This window comes from Ahaetulla prasina, chromosome 6 (genome assembly GCF_028640845.1).
Source record: "Ahaetulla prasina isolate Xishuangbanna chromosome 6, ASM2864084v1, whole genome shotgun sequence".
Classification (NCBI taxonomy): Eukaryota; Metazoa; Chordata; class Lepidosauria; order Squamata; family Colubridae; genus Ahaetulla; species Ahaetulla prasina.
Window position 1 is genome coordinate 65,872,961 of NC_080544.1, and position 22,701 is coordinate 65,895,661.

At 36.1% G+C, this 22,701-nt stretch overlaps 1 protein-coding gene across 8 annotated transcripts in view; it reads left to right on the forward strand.

The window, feature by feature from the left end:
* The window catches only part of STAG1 (STAG1 cohesin complex component), a 205,295-nt gene extending 183,302 nt beyond the window's left edge, over nucleotides 1-21,993 (forward strand). For 7 of the 8 annotated variants that reach the window (XM_058189328.1, XM_058189325.1, XM_058189326.1 and 4 more), the window contains 10 exons: nucleotides 721-860; nucleotides 1,805-1,906; nucleotides 7,293-7,453; nucleotides 8,890-9,018; nucleotides 10,545-10,750; nucleotides 13,715-13,886; nucleotides 18,436-18,546; nucleotides 19,176-19,290; nucleotides 19,644-19,724; nucleotides 19,805-21,993. In XM_058189328.1, coding sequence (XP_058045311.1) covers nucleotides 721-860; nucleotides 1,805-1,906; nucleotides 7,293-7,453; nucleotides 8,890-9,018; nucleotides 10,545-10,750; nucleotides 13,715-13,886; nucleotides 18,436-18,546; nucleotides 19,176-19,290; nucleotides 19,644-19,724; nucleotides 19,805-19,828 — 1,241 coding nt within the window. In that variant the 3' untranslated portion in view covers nucleotides 19,829-21,993. The remainder of the gene's footprint in view (nucleotides 1-720; nucleotides 861-1,804; nucleotides 1,907-7,292; nucleotides 7,454-8,889; nucleotides 9,019-10,544; nucleotides 10,751-13,714; nucleotides 13,887-18,435; nucleotides 18,547-19,175; nucleotides 19,291-19,643; nucleotides 19,725-19,804) is intronic. The other variant, XM_058189329.1, reaches the window with a different exon arrangement.
* The last annotated feature ends 708 nt before the right edge of the window (nucleotides 21,994-22,701 follow it).

The following is a 22,701-nucleotide window of genomic DNA, read 5'->3' on the forward strand; positions in this document are numbered from 1 at the left end:
TCCTTCCCCCATCTCCCTCTGGGTGCCTGGCTGGAGACTCTTAAGCTAATTAGTGGCAAGTGTTTTTTTTTTAAAATCAACTGCAATTGGAGTTGGGTAAATTACCGCCTCACCCCCCTCATACTTCAGGCAGCTGTCTAAAGAAGTTTGAGTTGACTAGCAGCAAATGGTTTTTTAAAAAAGCAACTGCAAACTGCGATCCTGCTTGGAGGCAGTTTAGTTCCTCTGCGGACCAGAAACAGCTGTTAGGTGGTAGCGGGATAGCCTCTCAGTTCAGTTAACGATAGCAGTGATCAATTAATGAATCAGAGGAAATAGTAAGTCAGATCTTCATTCATTTAACGAGCCATTTGTTTCAATTAATGAATTTAATTTTAAAAATTTGTAAAATTGAGTCTGATTCATTTAATGATTTTTTTTACTTACAAACCTAATGGGCAGACTCCATTAGGTTTGTACCTCAAGGACTTTCTGTAGTTTCAGGAGCAAAGGGGACAGGGAGACTAAATTTAATTGAGTATCTAGAAAGAATTCTGCCAATCAAACCTTGGCCAGTATAGTATTTTTAGCAACTTTCTCTTGTTGCTAGTTAACAACTATCACAACATAACTAACTATCCCATCATATTTTAGAGAACTGTAGAATGTATCAATTAGATAAATGAGAAATAATGACATTAAAAAGCAACTATATTTTTTTTTATTTCATTTATTGTTTAGAGGGAGATGAAGAAGATGAAGCTAATAAAATTGAAGCTTTACACAAGAGAAGGAATCTTTTGGCTGCTTTTAGCAAACTTATAATTTATGATATTGTAGACATGCATGCGGCAGCTGATATCTTCAAGCATTACATGAAGGTATGATTCTGTGCTCTATTACTTTGTCCTAATAAATCAGATTTGCCAAAATATATGGATATATCTAAAGCTAACTTCATTTTGGTGAAAAGTCAGGCATACATTTTTAAATGATCCTCCATTTACTTAAGTCTGGCTGGAGTTGAAGAGATCCTCTCGAACAAAATAAGATAAAGTATTCAACGCTGCACTAAGTAGGAAGGAATCATTGAAAAGTTTCCAATGCAAAATTTCCATTATAAATATATGTATAATTTTAACTCTTTCCCAGTGAATAATGTTTTCCCTATTAAATGTTCTTGAGTACTTTGTCCAAAATATTTACAATTGAATTATTTTTGTAACACTAAAAATGAAAAATATTACTTTATGGTTCTTGTTTTATGCCTTGGAGTCAATCCTCATTCCTGACAACTGCCTAAACAAATCCTTTTCTGGCCAGATCATCAGAAATGATTTGCCATTGCCTTCTTCTTAGGGTTGAAAAAGAATAATTGATCCAAAGTTGACAGCTGGCTTTGTGCCAAAGGTGGTTTCAAACCTGGGGCCTTAACTACAGTACTACTAGGTGTAACTTGATTTATTTCTTTATGTTAGTGATCATTATTTTTTAACACTAGCATTCCACCATACTATTTCTGCATGGCAGTTACCTTGACTTTGGATTGATCCTAGGTCTTTGCATGGAAGTATAATGAAATAGAAGGGGGTTTTTTATACACAAAATCTTCTCCTTATGTACAAAGAGAAATTCAGTTGGCAGTATAAAACTATTCAGCTTAACACTATTCGAAATTAGCATTTATTAATTAATTCTAGTGTAGGAGGGATGGTTTATTAGATAAGACAATCTAAAACTCCACATCAAAGGTTGATTAAGAAAAAGATAGTCAATAAAAATTAAATGCATTGTTAATTAAAATATGCTCTTTTCTTTCTTTTAGTACTACAATGACTATGGCGATATCATTAAGGAGACATTGAGTAAAACAAGACAAATCGATAAAATTCAGTGTGCAAAAACTCTCATTCTCAGTTTACAGCAGGTAAAAATATTTAGCCCCCATTTATTCTTAAATGTGTTGTATACAAATAACTTTCTTCATATATTTGAATATTCTGTTGCTATCATGTGACCATAGGATAGAGTTTAATATGAAGATTTATAAACTGTTACAGAATTTCTGATTTGGATAATTTGGAACAGTTAAAAATTGTCATTTTGATCAGTTCAGGACTACATCATAAAATTATTTTATTTATTTGTTAATTTATAACACCCATTTCCTTATAGGAGCTCAAGACAACATTTTGCTATTTTTTTCCAAAATAAGCACCCTGTGAAGTAGGCTGGATTAGAATGACTGGCCCAGTATCACCTAGAACTAAATTATAACCTAGATCTCTCAGATGCTAGCCTAGGATCTTAATCACTTTATTCTCATTCAGAATACATTAATTTAATTAATCATAGATTGATTTTGATAAAATATATATGAACAAAAATGCTATACAATTCATACAATACAGTTAAAATAGAAAAACAGTGCGCTCCAACTATTATCTTCAGTATGTATATTTACATATACATAGATACAAATTTTAATATCAAATTTCAATAATTTTATTATATAGTACTTGGGTCAGCGTTATGAGTTAAAAACTTGTTGCATTGCAAGCTTAGATAAAGATTCCCCCTTTTTTCTTTTTTTAAAGAAGATTTAAGAAAAACGATATTACAAGTAGTGTTATTACTACTCTTTCACATAGGGGAAAAAGATGGAAATACTAGTTACTACTAAGTAACTGTTACTTAGTAGTATGACAGAATCCCATTGCCGAGTATAACTGAATAAGAGAAAAAAGGCAGAGAGGCTCCTTTAACAAAACAAAGGAAATCCAAGTCTTCTTAATAAACATTTACTGAAATATATGTCCATATTTTACAAATGATGTTGAGAGAATACCTGAACGCCTCTTAATTAAGAGAAATCTAAGAATCACACATTATTATTAATGCAATCAAACATTATAATGGTCTGCCCTGCATACTAATCTCCACATAAAGGGTAGAATATACCCAGTGATGGGATTCTGCCAGTTCTAGGCGATTTGGCTGAACCGTTTGTTAAATTGCCGATTCGCCCCGCCCCTTGTCCCTCCCCTCCCCACCATTACTTACCGGCCTCCCAGCACCGTTGTTAAATTGCTGGCTCGCACTCTCTTTCCCCATGGGAGCACACCGAAGAACTGCTTGTTAAATGTCTGGCTCGGCCGCCCATCACCCCGCCCCACCACTATTTATTGGCCTCACTCACAGAGTTGCACAGTTTGTCTTAGGGACACACTGAGGCATAGCTGTAGCTATCCCTATCCTTTCCTCGTGGCCCAGCCTTTCCTACTTTTGCCGCCGCCTACCCCTCTGTTCCCCATCTCGGACAGCCCACCTCGGACTGCCCCAACTGCTCCAGCAGCAGAAGGCAAGTATAGCCGAGTGCTGCCCCTGGGGAAGCGGGACTGGGAAAGGTGGTTGACCTACCCCCATCCAAGCACCTTGCTGGCCACGCGGCCACCGACCAAAGCCTACCTCCATCCAAGTGCCTCACTAGCCACCGATCCAAGCGCCTCGCTGGCCACATGGCCACCAACCGCAGCCTACCTCCATCCAAGTGTCTCACTAGCCATGCAGCCACCAGCCACTAGTGAGGTGCTTGGATAGGGGTAACCTACGGTTGGCAGCCGCGTGGCCAGTGAGGTGCTTGGAATGGGTGGCTAGCGAGACGCTTGGATGGGGTAGCCAGCAGCTTGTGGCCGCTGCCCACCCGATCCAAGCGCCACGCGGCCGCCGACTAAAGCCTGCCTGCATCCAAGCTAGCAAGAGGCTTGGATACAGGCAGGCTTTAATCGGCGACGCGTCTGTGGCAGCTGCATAGATCGGGTGGGCACCCAATCCATGCACCTCGCTGCCCACCCGATGCAAGCGCCACGCGGCCGCTAACCAAAGCCTGCCTGCATCCAAGCGTCTCTCTAGCCAGGCCATTCAAGCACCTCACTGAATAGTTTTATTCAGCCGACACTTGACTCCCTACAGCTGTTTTTTCACCTTCTGCCCAAAATCCAGCTCTCTGCAAAAGATTGAATGTTTTAGCCTTGATCTCACTGGCTCTGTCACTTAATACGATGGCTGTATAAACTAGCATCTAAAATTGCAACAAAGGGGCTGCAAGACAGAAGGCCTGCCAACAGACCTTGCAGACTTTGGATGCTGATTTATTAATATAACCCCTGGATACAGAAATGAAGCCAGCCTCTGGGATATATCCTAAATAAATGGACACTTTGTTGAGCTTTATCCAAAATATCACTGGGCATCGTATTGATAATATCTATCTATCTATCTATCTATCTATCTATCTATCTATCTATCTATCTATCTATCTATCTATCATCTATTTAGCTATCTATAATCTATTTACTTATCTATCTATCATCTATTTATCTATTTATCATCTATCTATCATCTATTTAGCTATCTATCATATATCTTTCTATCTATCTATCTATCTAACTATCCATCCATCTTTCTATTTTTCTACCATATTGAGCTGAATAAAATTGCTCATAGTGTCATCCTTTCTGTGTCAAAGTTGACACAGCTCATTCTCAAATGCCTATAGTGCACTCCTAATTTGAGTTCATTTGCTCAACTGTTTTAAGTATGCATCAAAATATACTGCTCTTTTCCAATTCCCATTCATACCATGGCTAAATGAAAAGAAAAAAAACCTTGAAGACAATCTTTTCCCCCAAAACAAAGAACAGAATTACCATATTGCCAGCAAATGTAAGATGGGACATGCAACCTCTCGCCCTCCAATTTTAAAGATAATTTTTTTCAGGAGCAGCATAGATTTCTTTTGGTTATAATGCAGCCATAACTCTGAGATACATTTTTATATCCAAGAGCTAATAGCTAATTTACCAATTACTGCAAAGACAACAAAGCACAAATCAGTATGATAACTCTATCCCAATTGTGGAAGAACTGAGATGACTCTCTGGGCAGGTGTAATTGACAATTACTGTGATGCATTTTAAATAAAAAATCGTACATAACTGCTTGATTGGGAAAACTGTGTCATTTTATGAGACTCCACAACAGGATTCATCCACAGGAAATTCTCAGGCAAGAAATGTTAGAATACCAGGGCAAGGCAGCCTACCCCATTTGGAAAAAGAGTGATGGAGAGAAAGAGGGAGGGAGAATGAATTTGTTCTGGTAATTGATTTAACAAGCATGGCACTGAAAAAGTGATTTATGACCGTTTTTCACACTTACGAACATTGCAGCAAACTGTCATTAGGGCAAAGAAGCTGTGTCACATGACCACCTGGCCATGACCACCCGGTCACATGATGCACCACAGTTGTGACGTGTGTGACATGGTTATTAAAAATGATGACCGGTCATAAGTGTGAGGACTGGTCGAAAGTGTGAGAACCTGTCAGAAATCACTTTTTTCAGTCCTCTGGGTAGTCCCTATGTGCATATGGACTACCCAGAGGGCTGAAAAAAGTGATTTCCAACAGGTTCTCACACTTTTGACCAAACCTCGGATTTATGACCATCTTCACATTTATGCCTGTTGCAGCATTCTTAACCGCGTCACTCATTTCACAACTGCTTCTCTTCACCACGGTTACAAGATAGGGTGAAAAACGTAAAATGTGAGGACAGTCGTAAATGTGAGGACTGGTCAAAAGTGCAAGGACAGGTCAAAAATAACTTTTTCAGCCCTCTGAGTAGTCCCTATGCACATAAGGACTACCCAGAGGGCTGAAAAAAGTGATTTCTGACAGGTTCTCGCATTTTGACCAGTTCTCACACTTATGACCGGTCATCATTTATGCCTATTGCAGCGTTTTGTGCATAGGGACTACTCTGAGGGCTGAAAAAGTTATTTTTGACCTGTCCTCACACTTTTGACCAGTCCTCACACCTACGACTGTCCTTACATTTTACATTTTGCATCCTATCTTGTAACCGTGGTGAAGAGAAGCAGTTGTGAAATGAGTGACATGGTTGTTAAAAATGCTGCAATGGGCATAAATGTGAGGATGGTCATAAGTACAAGGACCGGTCAAAAGTGCAAGGACTGGTCAGAAATGACTTTTTTTAGCCCTCTGAGTAGTTTCTATGCCCATAGCCATGGCCACCCGGTCACATGACCAGCTAGACTCGCCCACCCAGTCACATGACCAGCTAGCCATGTTCACCCAGTCACATGACCAGCTAGCCACACCCCAAAATAAGCCACACCCACAGAACCGGTTGTTAAAAAAATTTGAATCCCACCACTGAATATACCCATATATATTTTTATATTTATATTCATATATAAATATAAATATACATATATATATATATATATATATATATTATATTCATATATAATTCGGGTCTTTTCCCATGTAAGGTTGAGAGTATCTTGGCAACGTTTCGACGAGGTCTCACTCATCATCTTCAGGCTGGTGCTTTCGGCTTCGTGCTATTGTGAGCAAAGCGTGGTCGGAGCTGCCATCTCTCTGTAAATACTGGTGGGGAGGTGGGGAGTGTTGCTGTGAGTGGGTTGGTTGGCTGTGTGGTTGTATCTTGATTGATAGATGGAGTGGGTGTTTGCAGATTGGTTGGCTGTTTCGTAACATCCTGTGTGGGTGTGGTCCTAGTCTTTTGTTCCTGAGCTTTGGTGGTGTGGCCTCTGGAGTTCTGTGATGTGATGTCTTGAGCAGATGGCTGTGATGCAGCATCCCGGGTTTTGGTTTGGCTCCGAATCCGAGGTCTTGTCATGTGTTCCTGGCGTGTGTCAGCTTGCTTTGTGTGGGGATCGGAGGGGGGCGCAGCAGCCAGTGGTGCCAGCATGGTTTGGCTTCTGGATGGTGGTTGTGTTTCGTCTGTGGGATGGGTTTGGGTTTGAATCTGGTGAGGATGATTGGTGGTGGCGTTGTGTTATCCTGGGTCCGGTGTCAATTTTTGTGGCTGGGACTCGTTTGTTGACTAAGGCTAGTTTCCAGATGTCTGGTAGGCGGGAGGTGTCATCCCGTTTGTTCATGTTGTGGGGGTGTTTCTCTATTTCGATGGCTTCCATAATTATTCTCTTTTTATAGTGTTCAGTTTTGGAGATTAATTTGGTTCCTTCGAAACGTCGCCAAGATACTCTCAACCTTACACGGGAAAAGACCCGAATATGCCAAGACATATATATATGTATGTATGTATGTATGTGTATATGTATATGTATATGTATATGTATATATGGCAAGTCAGATAGTTTCTATTATTTTCTTTTCTAAGATCTGTTGGAAAACACAGCTCTAAGCCCTAAATATTGATATAGAATGTGCCACTATATCTGTAAAGATTTGAACTTTCAGTTCTTTCTGCAGCTGTTTAATGAGCTTGTTCAAGAGCAAGGTCCTAACTTGGACAGGACATCTGCCCATGTCAGTGGTATTAAGGAGCTGGCCCGTCGTTTTGCTCTTACCTTTGGTCTGGACCAGATAAAGACAAGAGAAGCTGTAGCCACGTTACACAAGTGAGTGGCAAGGAATGTGTTGAAGTCTAGTAATGCCTTTTTTTAATAGGGTATATGTCCGGTAACGCTACACGTTGTGTTATTGAGTGTGTGAGTGAGAGGGGAGGGGTTGCATTGGTGCTTAAGAGAATAATTAGGCTTTTGTAATAAATAGTTATAAAAGTTGATTGATTAAATATTAGTCACATTTTCTAAACATTCTATATTGTATTACATTTGTTCTAAGCAATTTGAAGAAATGATTCATAAATAGCAATCACTGCATATTATTTATCACTGTGTATGACTTCTAGTGTAAGTAATAAATGTTTTAAAATTGTTTTAGTGTATAAAAAGAAAAGATACCGTATTTTTCGGAGTATAAGATGCACCGGAGTATAAGACGCAGCTTAGTTTTTGGGGAGGAAAATAGCAAAAAAAAAAATAATAATAACTGCCTACCAGGTATTCATCTGGCTAGTGTCCTTAGTCTGGTCAGCTTCATTCAGCACATTAGTTGCAGTTTTTATCCCTTGCTTGGGGATAAAAAACAGCTTCTAAAGCACAACTGATCTTTGGAGGGAGAAGCAATGAGAAAAGCACGTAAACCACAGAGATCGCTTCACTCGCTAGCACCTCCTTAGAGCTGAAAAAAAACTTCACAGCTGAGAGTCGGAGGGAGCAGGCAAAGCATAGAAAATCACTTCACTGAAAAAAAGCTTAGCACAGAGATCGCCTTGTAAGGGCTGAAAAAAAGCTTGACACACCCAAATTTTCAGCTGCTTTTAGGAGGAAAAAAGTGAGTCTTATACTCCAAAAAATACATTATAAAAAAAGTTTTAAAAGAAAAAACTAAAAACAGGAAGAGGATATAATGAAAATATATATTACATTTAATGAAAATAATTTCCCCCTGATATTTAAACATGTACTTTAACAATGATTACAAAAAAATAATGTTGAATATTCTGCCCGTTTATATCAGAAGTCTTCAAACTTGGCAGAATTCTATATTAAGTAGCTGGCTGGAGAATTTTGGGAGTTGAAGTCCACAAGTCTTAAAGCTGCCAAGTTTGAAGACCTCTAGTTTATATCTATGGAAAACCAGTTCATCAAGTGAAACCTAGCACAGATACTTAATCTAGGATTGTAAATCTGTGGTCACACCACATTTCTAATATTCAAGACAACCATTTGTTTGTTTGCTTGCTGATAAGTCTATAATTTTTCATAAAATCTTAACTTTTTTGACATATAATTAAAAAATCCATTCAGTTCTTGAAACTTTTCTGATTTTTGTAGTAGCATGTTAAAAAACGTAAAGATGTTATATTGAATATGGATAGTGATGCATTGAATCGTCCTTTCTTTTTCACTGCACCTGGTATTTTATTTGAAGTTTGTATAGAGTTTACAACATTTGACACAGTTATTTAGTTCTTAATATCTTATTACAGAGATGGCATAGAATTTGCATTTAAATATCAAAATCAAAAAGGACAGGAATATCCACCTCCTAACCTTGCTTTCCTGGAAGTACTTAGTGAATTTTCATCTAAATTATTACGACAGGACAAGAAAACTGTGTAAGTAATACATTTTGCTGATTGTAAGCAATTTTCTTGATAAATGATATATGAAGAAAAAAGTCTGGTTTAATTGTACATCTACGGTAATTACAATTTTTATAAATTTATTTAAGAAAGCGTTGGCATTGAGGATTGTCTTTTAAATTGAGAGGATTCTGATATTCTCAGAACAAAATCTCACAGTTTTACCATATTCTAACCTCCAATTTTTATTCTCTGAACATTTATATATCTTTTGCCACTAGAGAGGAGGTAGACTATTGTAGTCTAACATATACATTCAGACAGGAAACTTTAACATCTCTGAGATAGATATTTGTAATGAGAAATAGACTCAAATTGAGTTTACTTATAGGTAGGACTTCTTTCAGCAGTACCTCTTCCCCATTATAATAATCACATTCTCAGTGTAGAGGAAAAGAATTTAAGCTCTACAGAGTTGGGTTGGGGGAAAGGGGGAAAAGATTATATTACATGCATTCCTTCAAGCTTTTGGTTTGAATTCATGTTATTTTGCTTAATTTCCTTGACCAGATTGAGAAAGCCAGTCTATTTATGAAAATGCATACTATTTTATTTAATCCATCATCATCCTAAAACTTCTCAGTAATATGCAGGAGGCATAAAATAGTCAATTTAAAACTGCAAACATGTTCAAACAAAACAAAGCATAAAAATATCAGAACTGACTACATGTCCTTTAACATGTCTTAGAAATTTTAAAATATTTATCCTAGCATTGAAGTTATTGCATCAGAGCCAATAAATATTTTAACATAGAGGGCATTTGAGAGATAGCACACCGCCATTGAGAAAAGCTGTCTTCCCAAAAAATCTCTAGCAAAAAAACTTTTGCTAAAGAACTTAAGATATGGGGTTATTAACATAAGAAAAACATGCCATCTTTTCCCCTCCATGACTCTGTCCTTGTAGATCAAATTTAACATTATGAATTTTCCGTATATTTAGCCTGTTATGTGTGCTGTATACTTTGTGTTAAAAATAGTTGCTACAAAAAAAATATATTACAAAGAAAACAAAATCATTTGTAGCTGCTTAGAGAAAATAAATAAATTAAAATAAAATAAAAATAAATAAATCTTGAAATAGAATCCTTTGCAATTGTGTTCTGAAGGCTTTAGAGTGTTCTTCTGGAATACATCTGTTAATACATACATGTCCATGTAATTTCATATTTCTTGATCATTTAGATTATTTAATAGTTTTATTTAATCAGTTCTTATGTAAATTAATATGTTTCGCTAAGCTGCTGTTGTATTAGTCCTGAAAATAAATACCATGTATGTAGTGTCTGATGAATATATTTTTATCCACAAATAATTGAGTTATATTGCTAGCCCCCTAGAAAATCAGAGCAGATCCAACTCTTAAATCAGGAGTATAGATTATAGATAATCCTAATGCAAGGAACTAATAAATATTTAAAATAGAAGTTACATTGTAGCTATAGCTAGCTATTTTAGTCATTTGTTTATACTCTTCTCTCTTTCTCTTCTACCCAGTCACACATATTTGGAGAAATTCCTAACAGAACAAATGATGGAAAGGAGGGAAGATGTATGGCTTCCATTGATTTCCTATAGAAATTCATTAGTGACAGGTGGTGAGGACGATAGGATGTCTGTGAATAGTGGAAGCAGCAGTAGCAAAACTTCTTCTGTCCGAAATAAGAAAGGTCGACCTCCACTTCATAAGAAAAGAGTTGAAGGTAAATGTGGCATTAAAGATTATGTGTTGTAGTCAGAATGTGAAATAAGGGCCGTGGTGGCTCAGGCTGTAAGATAGCCTGTTATTAAAACACAGCAGCCTGCAATTACTGCAGGCTCGAATCCCACCAGGCCCAAGGTTGACTCAGCCTTCCATCCTTTATAAGGTAGGTAAAATGAGGACCCAGATTGTTGGGGGGCCAATAAGTTGACTTTGTAAATATACAAATAGAATGAGACTATTGCCTTACACACTGTAAGCCGCCCTGAGTCTTCGGAGAAGGGCGGGATATAAATGTAAAAAAATAAAATAAAATGACTTATTCATGATTTTATTTGGTTCAAATGGTTTCTGAAAATTAAACTGACATTTGTTTTTGAACCATTATATTTTAACAACAGTGAAATATTATTTCATTAATGCTTTCCTCAGACAGAAATAAAGCAATACAAGTAGTCCTTGACTTATGATCACAATCGAGCCCAAAATTTCTGTTGCTAAGTGAGATGGTTGTTAAGTGAATTTGGCACCAATTTACAACCTTTGCCACAGTTGTTAAGTGAATCATTGCAGCTGTTAACCTATTAACATCGTTGTAAAGTGAATCTGGCTTCCCCATTGACTTTGCTTGTTAGAAGGTCGCATCATCATAAATATGAGCCAGTTGCCAAGTGCCTGAATTTTCATCATGTGACCATGGAGATGCTGCAATGGTGGTAAATGTGTCACGATTCATTTTTTTCAGTGCCGTTGTAGCTTTGAAAAGTCACTAAACAAATGGTTGCAGATCAAGGACTATAGACAGATTTGTGATCTTAGTAGTTTTTTGCACTTAAATTATGCAAAATATACACTAGGATATTGCCTTTTAGCATGAAGTGTAATGCAGAATATGGAAAGGAGTAAGCAGTAAAAACAATTAAAATTGGAAAAGAAAACCTAAATAATTTACTACCAGTAACGTTTATTCTTCATTCATTTCTAGCTTTGAAAACCACGTTTGTTTCTACCACATGCCTACACAGACTCATATATTGCTTTCTGGGCTTAAAACGTTTCACTTTTTTCTCTGAGTATCTTATAAATGCTATCTAGCTATGTCTGGAATTTTTGGATTTCCCAATTTGATCCTAATCTCTTCAACCCATGTAACCAAACCCATCTCATTATTCAATTCACATTCATTCATTGCCTGATTTTTTTTTTTACATCTTATCTCTTCTTGACTTCACATAGTTTTTAATTAACTCATTTCTATTGCAGTTATTTTTCTCCTATAATACCAATGCTTCTTTCAGCATTCCAAGGTGGGCAGAAATATGCTTTTTTATCCAACAGTATGTATTTATTTTAAATAATATTTATTCTTCACAACAGACGATATGCTACATGCTATCATACACACATCTAATTGCACAACATTTCTGCATACATTTTCCCATGCTTTATAAAAATTTTACAAAGGTACACAAATTAATCTACTTACACCAATTATTCACTCTTTAAGTAAAATATGTTTTAACATTCAATACAAATCATTCAGATTCTCATACAAGGGAGCAGCATCTGCATGAAGAAATGCACCCATATTCACATCTCCAACTAAGATGATCTGATGTCATCACAAATATTTCTTAAATATTTATTCAAAAATATATTAAACAGCCCCAAGATCTTTCTCTTAATGCTCCCTGCTGAACTATTCATTAAGCATTATATTTACTTTAAAACATGATTTATGTCCATGATACACTGCATTTTCACATAAGCAACCAAACTTCAATTCCATATTCATGCAAAACATTGCATAATTCAGATCTTTTTACATATTTTGTAAAATAAAGAAATATACAATAAACTTTGCTTCTCACATTGATAAATTTCTCAATTACTTACTGCACTTGCTATGTATCTTCAACATGCTTTCAGTCAGAATTCTACCAAATATTTTTTCAGGCATGCATAATAAACTAATTCTTCTCTTCCATAGTTTTATTTTTAATTTTTTTCATTTTCTGGAACGCTTCTTCAGCCTTCTTCATTCATTTCCAATAAAATCATTCCACATATGAAATCTCTTTTAATATTAATTGTCCTTAATGCCATCTTTTATATTCCTTGAAACTTATTTTTCTTTTGCTGTATAATATCATTCTCTCATTATTTTTGCAGCTGTCATCCTGTTGTATACATTTATTCGCATCCACATTCTTTAATATTCCACCAAGCACTGTACTTCCCTCTAGTGTTACTCCACATTCTTCAGTTTGTCCAGTTCCACTTCCAGTTTCTCTTTCCTCACATTAGCTCTTTTATTTTGTTGGGCGATTATTTTCAAATTAGGGATTTAGGCACACACACACACACACACACATATATATACACACACATACATATACATACATACATACATACATACATACATACATACATACATACATACCCACACCTACAGTAAATTTAGAAAGTATTCAGACACAAACACCCTATTTCTAAAATTCCGTTTTCACTTTGTCATAGTGGGGTACTGAGTGTAGATTAATGAGGAAAAAATGAATTTCAACAACTATAGAATCAGGCTGCAACATAACAAAATTGACAGAAGTTAAGGGGGTCTGAATACTTTCTGAATGCTGTGTGTGAGAGAGAGAGTGTATGTATGTGTGTGTATGCTGTATTATATTTAATAAGCCTTCAAATAGATGATGATTTAACTGCTTTTTTCTGTTGGGATTGCATTTCATTAGTTGCTTGCTTTATTAATTAACCAATAATAAATTAAGGTTGATGTGTTTATTGGAATAAAATCTGGAAAAGTTGCTACATAAATTCATCTCAATGTTAAATTAAATAGAGAATTAGATTTTGACTTTTTAAAAAAAATATCTGTTCCAATCTATATCCTGTTTTTAGCCACATAATTGCACAAAACTGCTTACCATAATAATTTATTGTTACATATCAGATGAGAATCTCGAAGGCTCGTGGCTGAATAGAAATGACAGCATCCAGACTCCAGGTGCTCTACAAACACCTCAGCTCACATCAACAGTGTTGAGAGAAAACACTCGACAAATTGGGGAGCAAATACCAGAGCATGAGTCAGAACCTGGATCTGAACAAGATTTTTTAAACAAGTATGTACCAATGAAATATTTCTTCAATAATAGGAAATTAATGTTAAAATACTGCTGAAATTAAGATTTCAACAAAAATATCTTAGATTTAGGAAAGTGTAATTATTCAAGTGCAGTCATTCTGTGAAGTTCAGAATATTTTAAAAACCCCGGGCCGCAGCCCACAAATGTTGGGGACTGATATTTTAAAACATAGAAGTAGAGCAATTAGGTATCACTTCATTTTCCAGAGACACCCATAATTGAAAGCATTCCCTTCTAGCTATCTGTACCTACTGTTACTTTTAAGACCACTAAAAGAAAAGAAATATTTCCATTGCAATTAATTCCAGGAGACAAGGGGAAGACACAGGAGCCAGCCGAAGAGTTGGACACAACAACAAGAACCAATCAGTGCTATCTATTGATATCATAGTTGCAATATTTCTTTCTCTACTACATTAATCTCCCACCCAACAGAGGAGGCCCAGACTAGGATAAAACCATATGTCTTCCATATGTCACCAGTATTCTAGAATGCATTCTAAAGGTGAATTGAAGGCAGATTTTTCTATACATGCTCACAGCTATCTTAATTTCCTGTCCCCATAAGGATATTTCTCACCTAGCTACTGGTACCAATTCCTAGAAATTCTTCAGTGAGAGGGATTATGAATCTGACATTTCATACCTTGTTTCAAAAGGTTCCTTTACAGCTTCTCTAGTAAGTGAAGATAGGAGTTCAACTAGGTAATATGCTTGGCTATAAATAATCAGGAACTGTAGGATCTTGCCTTATATGCTTATCATGCCTGCACTTTTAACTTGACTGATGTTTAATGAACCATCTCTGTGTCATTGAAACTTTTCATCATGTTAGGGATTAGTGTAAATATTTGGTCCCCCATCTGGTAGCAAATTCCAGTATTATGGAGCTAGCAAAATCCCAAGAAAATCTCACACATAGTGTCTGTAAATAAGGAGGAGATAGAATGGGGATAATGAGATTGCCATATTGTACAGATAAAAATTACTAATTGTAATTGGCTGAGTGCCAGCACTTCCCCAGGAAAAAATTGATTACTTTTTTTGTCGTTGCTAGATGATAGCAGAGAAATAGTCTATATATTTTTGCATTAGGCCTGCAGTAGCCAAGGAAAAAATTAATACAAACAGACATGAAAGTCAGAGGATATCAGTAATCATAACTCTTTGGAGTCATGTAGTTCCAATCTTCATGATTAAATCAAGAGGCTAGTGCAAAGCTCTTCCATTTGAGGTTGAAAATTTCTTTAATGAAAACGCAGATCATCCTCTGCATAAAATACAAAAGTTTACACCACTGCTACATAGGTAGATTTGTATGTTTACAAGCAGAATATTTAGTGCAGCAAACCCCAACGTTTTGGGCAGCAGGGACAGGAGAGGTTTTTTCTCTGGACCAGAGGGGGCATTGTTTCACATGCTCCCTGCATCCCACAGATTGGGCTTCACTTGTTTGCACAGCCTGGTTTCTGGCATGCTGCAGCCCAGTATCGGTCCATATCCCCAGGAATTCCTGGATCATAACTATCCCACTAAATTCCCCGAAATGTTCCCTCCCACTCAGCCAGAGATTCCACACAGCCTCATTCATCAGATATATTCTAAAGGGACCCTAGTATGACCTTTATACTCCCATCCCCTTATGTTGTCCTTCCATTAAATGCCTCCCAATTCAGTTTGGATTGTGGATGCCTATAGTAACAATCACACTTAGACTTATATACCACTTCACAGTGCTTTACAGACCTCTCTAAGCGGTTTACAGAGACAGAAAATTGCCCACAACAATCCGAGTCCTCATTTTACCAACCTCGGAAGGATGGAGGGCTGAGTCAACCTTAAGCCAGTTAAGACTCAAACTGCTGGCAGCCAGCAGTCAACAGAAGTAGCAGTTGAAGAGGTCATCTCATAGTTTCACCCCATGGCTCATGTTTTTAATTTAAACACAATCACCATTGCATGAAGTGCTGCAGTAGAGATATTTATGATATACATTCTCTACCAAATGTATTTCTGTATAAGTGGAAAGGCAAACTATTCTAACTGCTTCCATTTTTTCTTCTGGTTATATAGTGTTAAAACTGATGAAGTGCATATCCTCATTCTTCACAGTGGCCACACCTACCTTGGTTTACTTCCATAGTAGGTCTGTCCCAACATCATTACCAGCATCTCCCAGTTATTCCCAATCTCTTATTGAGACCCAAATTTTATTCTAATTTTGTTATCCAGATCTCACCACATTCAACCTGTCTGCCAGGAAAATTTAATGGCATTGGGATAAAATAAAACAAACGTTGATTTTGATCAGGAGGCCATCCACACAGAATGCTTACATGGAAACAGTTCTTATTTGCTATGCTTCCTCATGTGGGATTCATATGTTTTTTTCATTCTTCATCTCCATAAGCATTATAAAAACCTTATTTCATTATAATCAGGACTAATGTTATGAGAATAGTGCTACTTTTCATGCACCAATTAATAGGTTTCTGAGTTTTTTTTGATCCTAAAGTTAAGCATTTGGACAGCCAGTACTTTTATGGACCTCATTTCTAGTACTTTCAGTGCCAATTTAAAAAACCCTCAATTTTGAGTGAATATCTATTTATTTCAAAGACTATATTCCTGGAAATCATAACTTCCAACAAGAAACCAAGAAAGAGAACTTGCAACATTCAGATTTGGTTTTCCCTATTTGACATTTCAGGGGACAAGATTACTCCTCCTCTTATAACCCATCCTTCTCACCCATGATCATTTCTTAATTTCTTTTGAATGAGGAGTTTATACTTCTGATACTCTTTTTCTAAGTCATTTGTTATTTTGGAACAGGTGCTGCATAATCCAAATGTCTTTTGAATATATGGACATATTTTTATTGTATGAAAAACTTCACAAAGACTGGTTTTCTTCCAAAGATTCTCTAAGTGGGTAATTAATGCAATTGTCTTATGTTGCCAGCTAGCATGTGCATTCTGATTTTGAACTATGCAAGGGCATACTATTAAGAGGTATATATCCATTTGGGTTGCAGTTCTTAATTATCTTCAGGAAATCTTTATAGCAGCAATCTGGGTGAAAGTAAGATGTTTATTAAATGTTATCAATTGGACATACAATCTAAAAACAATGGTCCCTTGCTTTCTTGATTTTATCATAACCTGAAACCACTTCCAAAGTAATAATCTTACTATTCACTCATATAGATGATTCACAAGGGTTGTTATGAAGAAGAGTGGTTTATATAATCTCTAATTCCTACCTTGGAATTTATTTATTTATTTATTTATTGTTTAAATTTATGGAATGGTCACTTGTGAACTCCCACTCCCCAATTCATGTGATTTCTTATATGTGGTGGTTGTGCTGCCCCACTCTGACACGTGTATGGCAAGAGTTCTACAGAAGTTTATTTAAACCTCGCAAACAGGTCCTTGGAAAGCATCCCTGTTGTAGAGGTCTGCATTCCAAGCTTTGTACAACAAGAATCACTAGGTAACCTAGTCCAAGGGGCATACACAAAGTCCAGGAAAGCAGTCCAGGAGTCAGACAGACCAGGATACATAGCATGAGCACACAAGGCACAGAACTGGGCACATTGCTCCAGCAACACTGAAGTCCTCAGGGCGGGGTTGAGTAGGCAATGGCAGTGCAGCCCTTCATGAGATGTGAGGTTGTCTCCTCATGAGTAGTCTAGTTGACCAGTGTTGTACCTGTCTCCTCTCTGCTCTATGTGTCCTTGGATCAGGAGGAGGTGTGAAGCTTCCTGGTCAACTTGCTGCAGCTATGGCTTGCCTCACTCAGCCTCAGCCTGTTGCTGGTCGGATCGACCCAGCTGAGGCTGCTTTATTAGGATAGCATTCTCTGAATCCCGATCCTGACCAATACTTGGCTCCACAATTTCCTCTGCAGATTCAAGCTTTCCCTCTTCCTCTGAACTCACATCTGGAGAGGGGTCCAGGGGCAGATCCATGACAGTAGTCAAAGGAACTACCAGCAAAGATGGTCAATGACATGAGGAGTAAGCCTTTATGTCTTTTTGTATATTACATGGCAACAGAAGTCCTGCCAAAACAGTCCTTAAACTCTAGAATTTTCCAAAGAAGATATTACACAGGTGCAAATACTGTATATCCCTATATTCACAAATGATCTTTCAAAAAACTAATCAATTCTCAGATGTCAAATTCAGACAAATTATTTAATATTTAGTGATGATAAAAATTAGCAGATTTCAGTATTTACACCTAGTTCGTTACATTACTATATCCAGTCTGTTATTCCAAAGGAGCACTTACATGTAGTTATCCTCCCTACTTACTCTCAAATAATTAAAACAATATAGTGATTTGTTTAGTTTAAGAGATGTTAACATTATTCAGTGAGTTACAAGCGTAAGAATGTAAGTATAAAATCCCTGATCCTATTCTGAAACAACTAAATAGTTTTTCATCTTGAGGTAACATTAAAATAATGTTAAAATTAAATGTTCATATTATGATATTCTAAATTCATTCTTAAGTCCTCAGATGCAAATATCTTGGTTGGGTCAGCAGAAATTGGAAGATTTAAGTCGAAAGGACAGGACGGGAATGAACTACATGAAAGGAAGAAGTGGTGTGAGACATACAGTGTAAGTATTCAGTAAGAGCCAGGAATACATTTAAGTGTCTAATTATTTTAACAGTTAGTGGATAAATGTTTCTCTAATTTGTACTATATGAAACAACATATATTTTGGATTGTCTATAATATCTTGATGCTGGAGCAGGCTAGCCAAAATTATTAAATATCTGCATCTTGTGGAACAAAATATTTGTCTAAATATGTTTACAAATATTCAATATCCTCTTTCATATATAATGGATGACTAGAATTTATAGTCTCCTAGTTTACAATCCAGAACCTTAACTAGCAAACTAAAAGTAGTTTATGGGGACAGTGACAGTAACAAGCTTTCCAATATTGTCCTTCAGTCAATATCTACTCATATATTTAAAAGTATTCAAGAGTATTATATTCAGTAGTTTCTCAGCAGAATAAACATGACTGATGGATGAGCTGTCTATTTTCCTTCTACACATCTTCCCATGCTAGTTCTTTTTCAGGGAGTAAAAGACGCTCTTTAGTAGATTTGAAAACCAGCATAAAAGGAAGGAGAGAAAGGAATTTCCCTTTGCATAAGTAAATGAACACAGTCTGGTATATCAGATTTTGTTGTTCATTATTGATCTTTTTGTATTTCTCCTGTCTCCCAACAAGGCGGGGTCTCATGGAGGATGATGCTGAGCCCATCTTTGAAGATGTAATGATGTCTTCCCGAGGTCAGCTCGAGGATATGAATGAAGAATTTGAAGATACCATGGTTATTGATTTGGTCAGTAATTTTATCATTACAAAAAAAAATTCTTAAAAATGTGGCTGCCACTAAAACTAAAAAAACTTAAACTCATATAAACAGCACTGTCTACATATCCTGCTATAATGGAAAGTGGAAGGGAAATAATTATTGAAACAATTATTTTTCTTATGGGCCAGTCAACCAATATATAGATAGGTATTTTTCATGTTGTTACTTCAACCTTGGAATCTTTAAAGCTTATAATATTAAATAATGGGTTTGAATTCTCACTTCTTTCATCTTTTTTAGTTTAAAATGATCTATCTAAAGGATTGGTACAAATATAGATGTATATGCCTAAACTCAACTGACAAAAACTTTCTTTACAGCCTCCTTCAAGGAACCGACGGGAAAGAGCTGAATTGAGGCCAGATTTCTTTGATTCTGCAGCTATCATTGAAGATGATTCAGTAAGCTTTTGAACAATATTATTTATGATTTACTGAATAATTTTCTACAGCCTAACTTTATTTTCCATTGTATTTTCTAGGGATTTGGAATGCCAATGTTCTAAAATCTGGTGAAGACATTATACAAATTTGGAACTCTGTTCTTTAGAGCTCAAGGCCTATATACTGTGATAGCTAATATTAAAACCACATTTTGATGTGATTTGGTTTGTTTTTAACCAAATGATTAAGGTCATTTCCTTTTTGTAATGACAGAGAAGAGGAGCTTCTGAATGAAACAAATAATGGCCAATCAGTCAACTCAGAAAGGCTGACCTACAAATCATTTATTTTCTCTGTCCTTGACAGTCCTAATGCAGGTTTTTTTCTTGGATAGGGAGAAGCTTTTAAATTAAGACTATACAGTTCTACATATGTTTTCAGAAAACATTGAATGAAAACAAAACTTTTTAACTTTATTTTTCTGCTGTACAAGTTCAAAATGTTTTAACATTTGCCTTTTTATGTTTTAGAAGCTAGCCATTTTTATTAAATTTATGCCTGTCAGCCATTGACCAGCAGCGATGCTAATCAGCAAGCCATCCTGGTTGGAGAAGTGTTGTTAAACACACTGAATATGACTAGCAGTATGGTACACTTCTAGATCTTCTCTGACCATTGAGAGCGGAACAGTCTTACAAAAGATGTTAGAAGTCAGATGTGTGCATCTCTGCCAAAAAGTCAGATTCTGAAAAGAAAAAAAAAACAGATTTTATACTTCTGAGAAGATTTATTTTTATTTATAATGGGGCATAAAAATAAGAGATGTCCACGAAGCCACTTTTCCAACAGATGCTGTGTAACATTCATTTTATATAGCACTAGGGGAACACACAAACAGCACATTTTCTATTGGTACTTGTTCTGTGCATTTTTAGCAACTTATACCAGCAAATAAAATATTCTCAGTAAAATAAACCAGTGGTTCTACAGTAATCTATTTGCTGTTTCTACTACCTATTTCACTCCCCATCAGACCTGAGGTACAAAAGCAGCAATTTTCTTATGAAGCATAAATCACAAAGGGAAAAAGGGGGATTCGGGTGGGACAGGAGCGGGACAGGACACTTACATTTTCAATGCAATTTTAACTGTACCATAGAGAAGTGTTTATCTTTCCATGCCGTAAATATCCTTTTGTGCTATTTTTGTAAATTAATTTTGCCAATTAGATTTATTGTATGTGCTGCATAGAAATTGTATTTAGATGGTGACGTTTTAAGCTTACAATGGAATACAGCTACAGTCTCAGTGTTAACTGTGCATTATTAAGAGTAATTACTATATGATCTTTAAGCAGTTCAATCCAAAAAGTAATAAGCTGAATCATTGTTCTAAGAAATTTTCCATGGTGTTCAGTGATCTGGTCTTTTATTCTGCTTAAATATTACAATTCTTCCTGGTAGCTGCTAATGTAGTTAAAGGATTTTTTCTTCACTTGTTGTGAGCGTAGCTCCAGCTAATAAGAACATCTGTTAAAATGAGGCCAAACTAATAATCTCTTTTTTCCTCTTTTGGGGGAATTTGAATGTAAGAAACTCAGAAGCCGACCTTAACTCATATTTGATACAGCCACTGTAGAAGTGCTTTTATATAACAAGTGCAAAACAACTGTAGTCTTCTCTCTTTTTAAAAGGTCCTTTAATGAATTTAAATTATATTTAATGCATATCTGTTGAAACTTAAAATTTTAAGATCGAATAATGCTACTTTCATTTAGCAGTTGAGACTTTTACCTCTAATATTTGTACTTGTCTCAAAATTATGATTACCAAAAACATTTGACCCACTAATTCAGCCATTCCTTTAACGTAGCTGTTTAGAAATTTTAAAGTTGCTAAAGTCACTGGGCTGGTGCTTCAGGACAAAGTGCAAGTTCTCTTGAAAAAGTGGTAAAAATTATTGCAAGTAGCCCTTCAGTTTGATGGGCAGAATCATGCTGTCCTTGGTTTGAACCCAACATAGGCAAACCCCACTACCCTTCAGATGAAAAACTGAAATGTCATTGATCATTACAGAATTCTGTGAAACAAAAGCTGTTTGCAAGCAAGTTACCTCCAATGGGTTTCCAGTTTAGTTTTCAGTCAATAGGGTTTTTTTAAATGTGTCTCCTTGATTGGTTTTGCTAGTAATTCTGTAAATTGTACATTTACAACATGAGGGTTTTTTTTCCTTTTGTACAATTTAAAACTGATGCTTCACTTTTCCTTTAATAAACTCCTCAAAATCATATGTCCAGTAGAGTCCTTTCCACAAAAGCATTTCAAACTAGTGCTTTTTCTTCCGTTTGCCTTCCATTTAAAAAAAAATCTTATAGTGAAGCTTGAAAAGCTGGATTCATTGCACTTGTCATGATTACTTATGTTACTGCATGCCCATTTCTAGGAAAATATATTATTTTCTTTCTTAGTGAAAACAAAAAATGTTTATGATCCCTCTGTATCACAGATGTGGAATTTGGGCATAGTATTGCTCTGGAACATTCTGTAGCTCAGTTTTTACAGGAAGTCTTTCCTTAGTAAAAGCCAGATCACATAGTAACATTGTAAGAAACATCTTTTAAGTAATAACCATCGTTCTTCCAGAGTTTTCCATATTTATTCCATCTTTTAAGTTATTTGGTTCATTCCCTTTATTAGTTTTTGATTGAATGATTGACTACATTTTTATCTTTTGGTCTTTAACTTTTGACCACCCTCAGTTATGTTATAATAATTATTTTCCTCTAAAGGTACCGTGGCTTGTTTATGGACTTTATGGTGCCCCAAACTGGATACAATACTCTTGGAAGATTCTGATGCAGCATATAGAAGAGTGATTTTCATGCTGTTCATTATATTTTTGTTGATAGTGCTTGGGGTTGCATTTCCTTTTTTGAGGGAATAGGAGAAGAATAGCAGGATATCACAAGGTGGGTTCATGTTCAGCTGATTTTCCA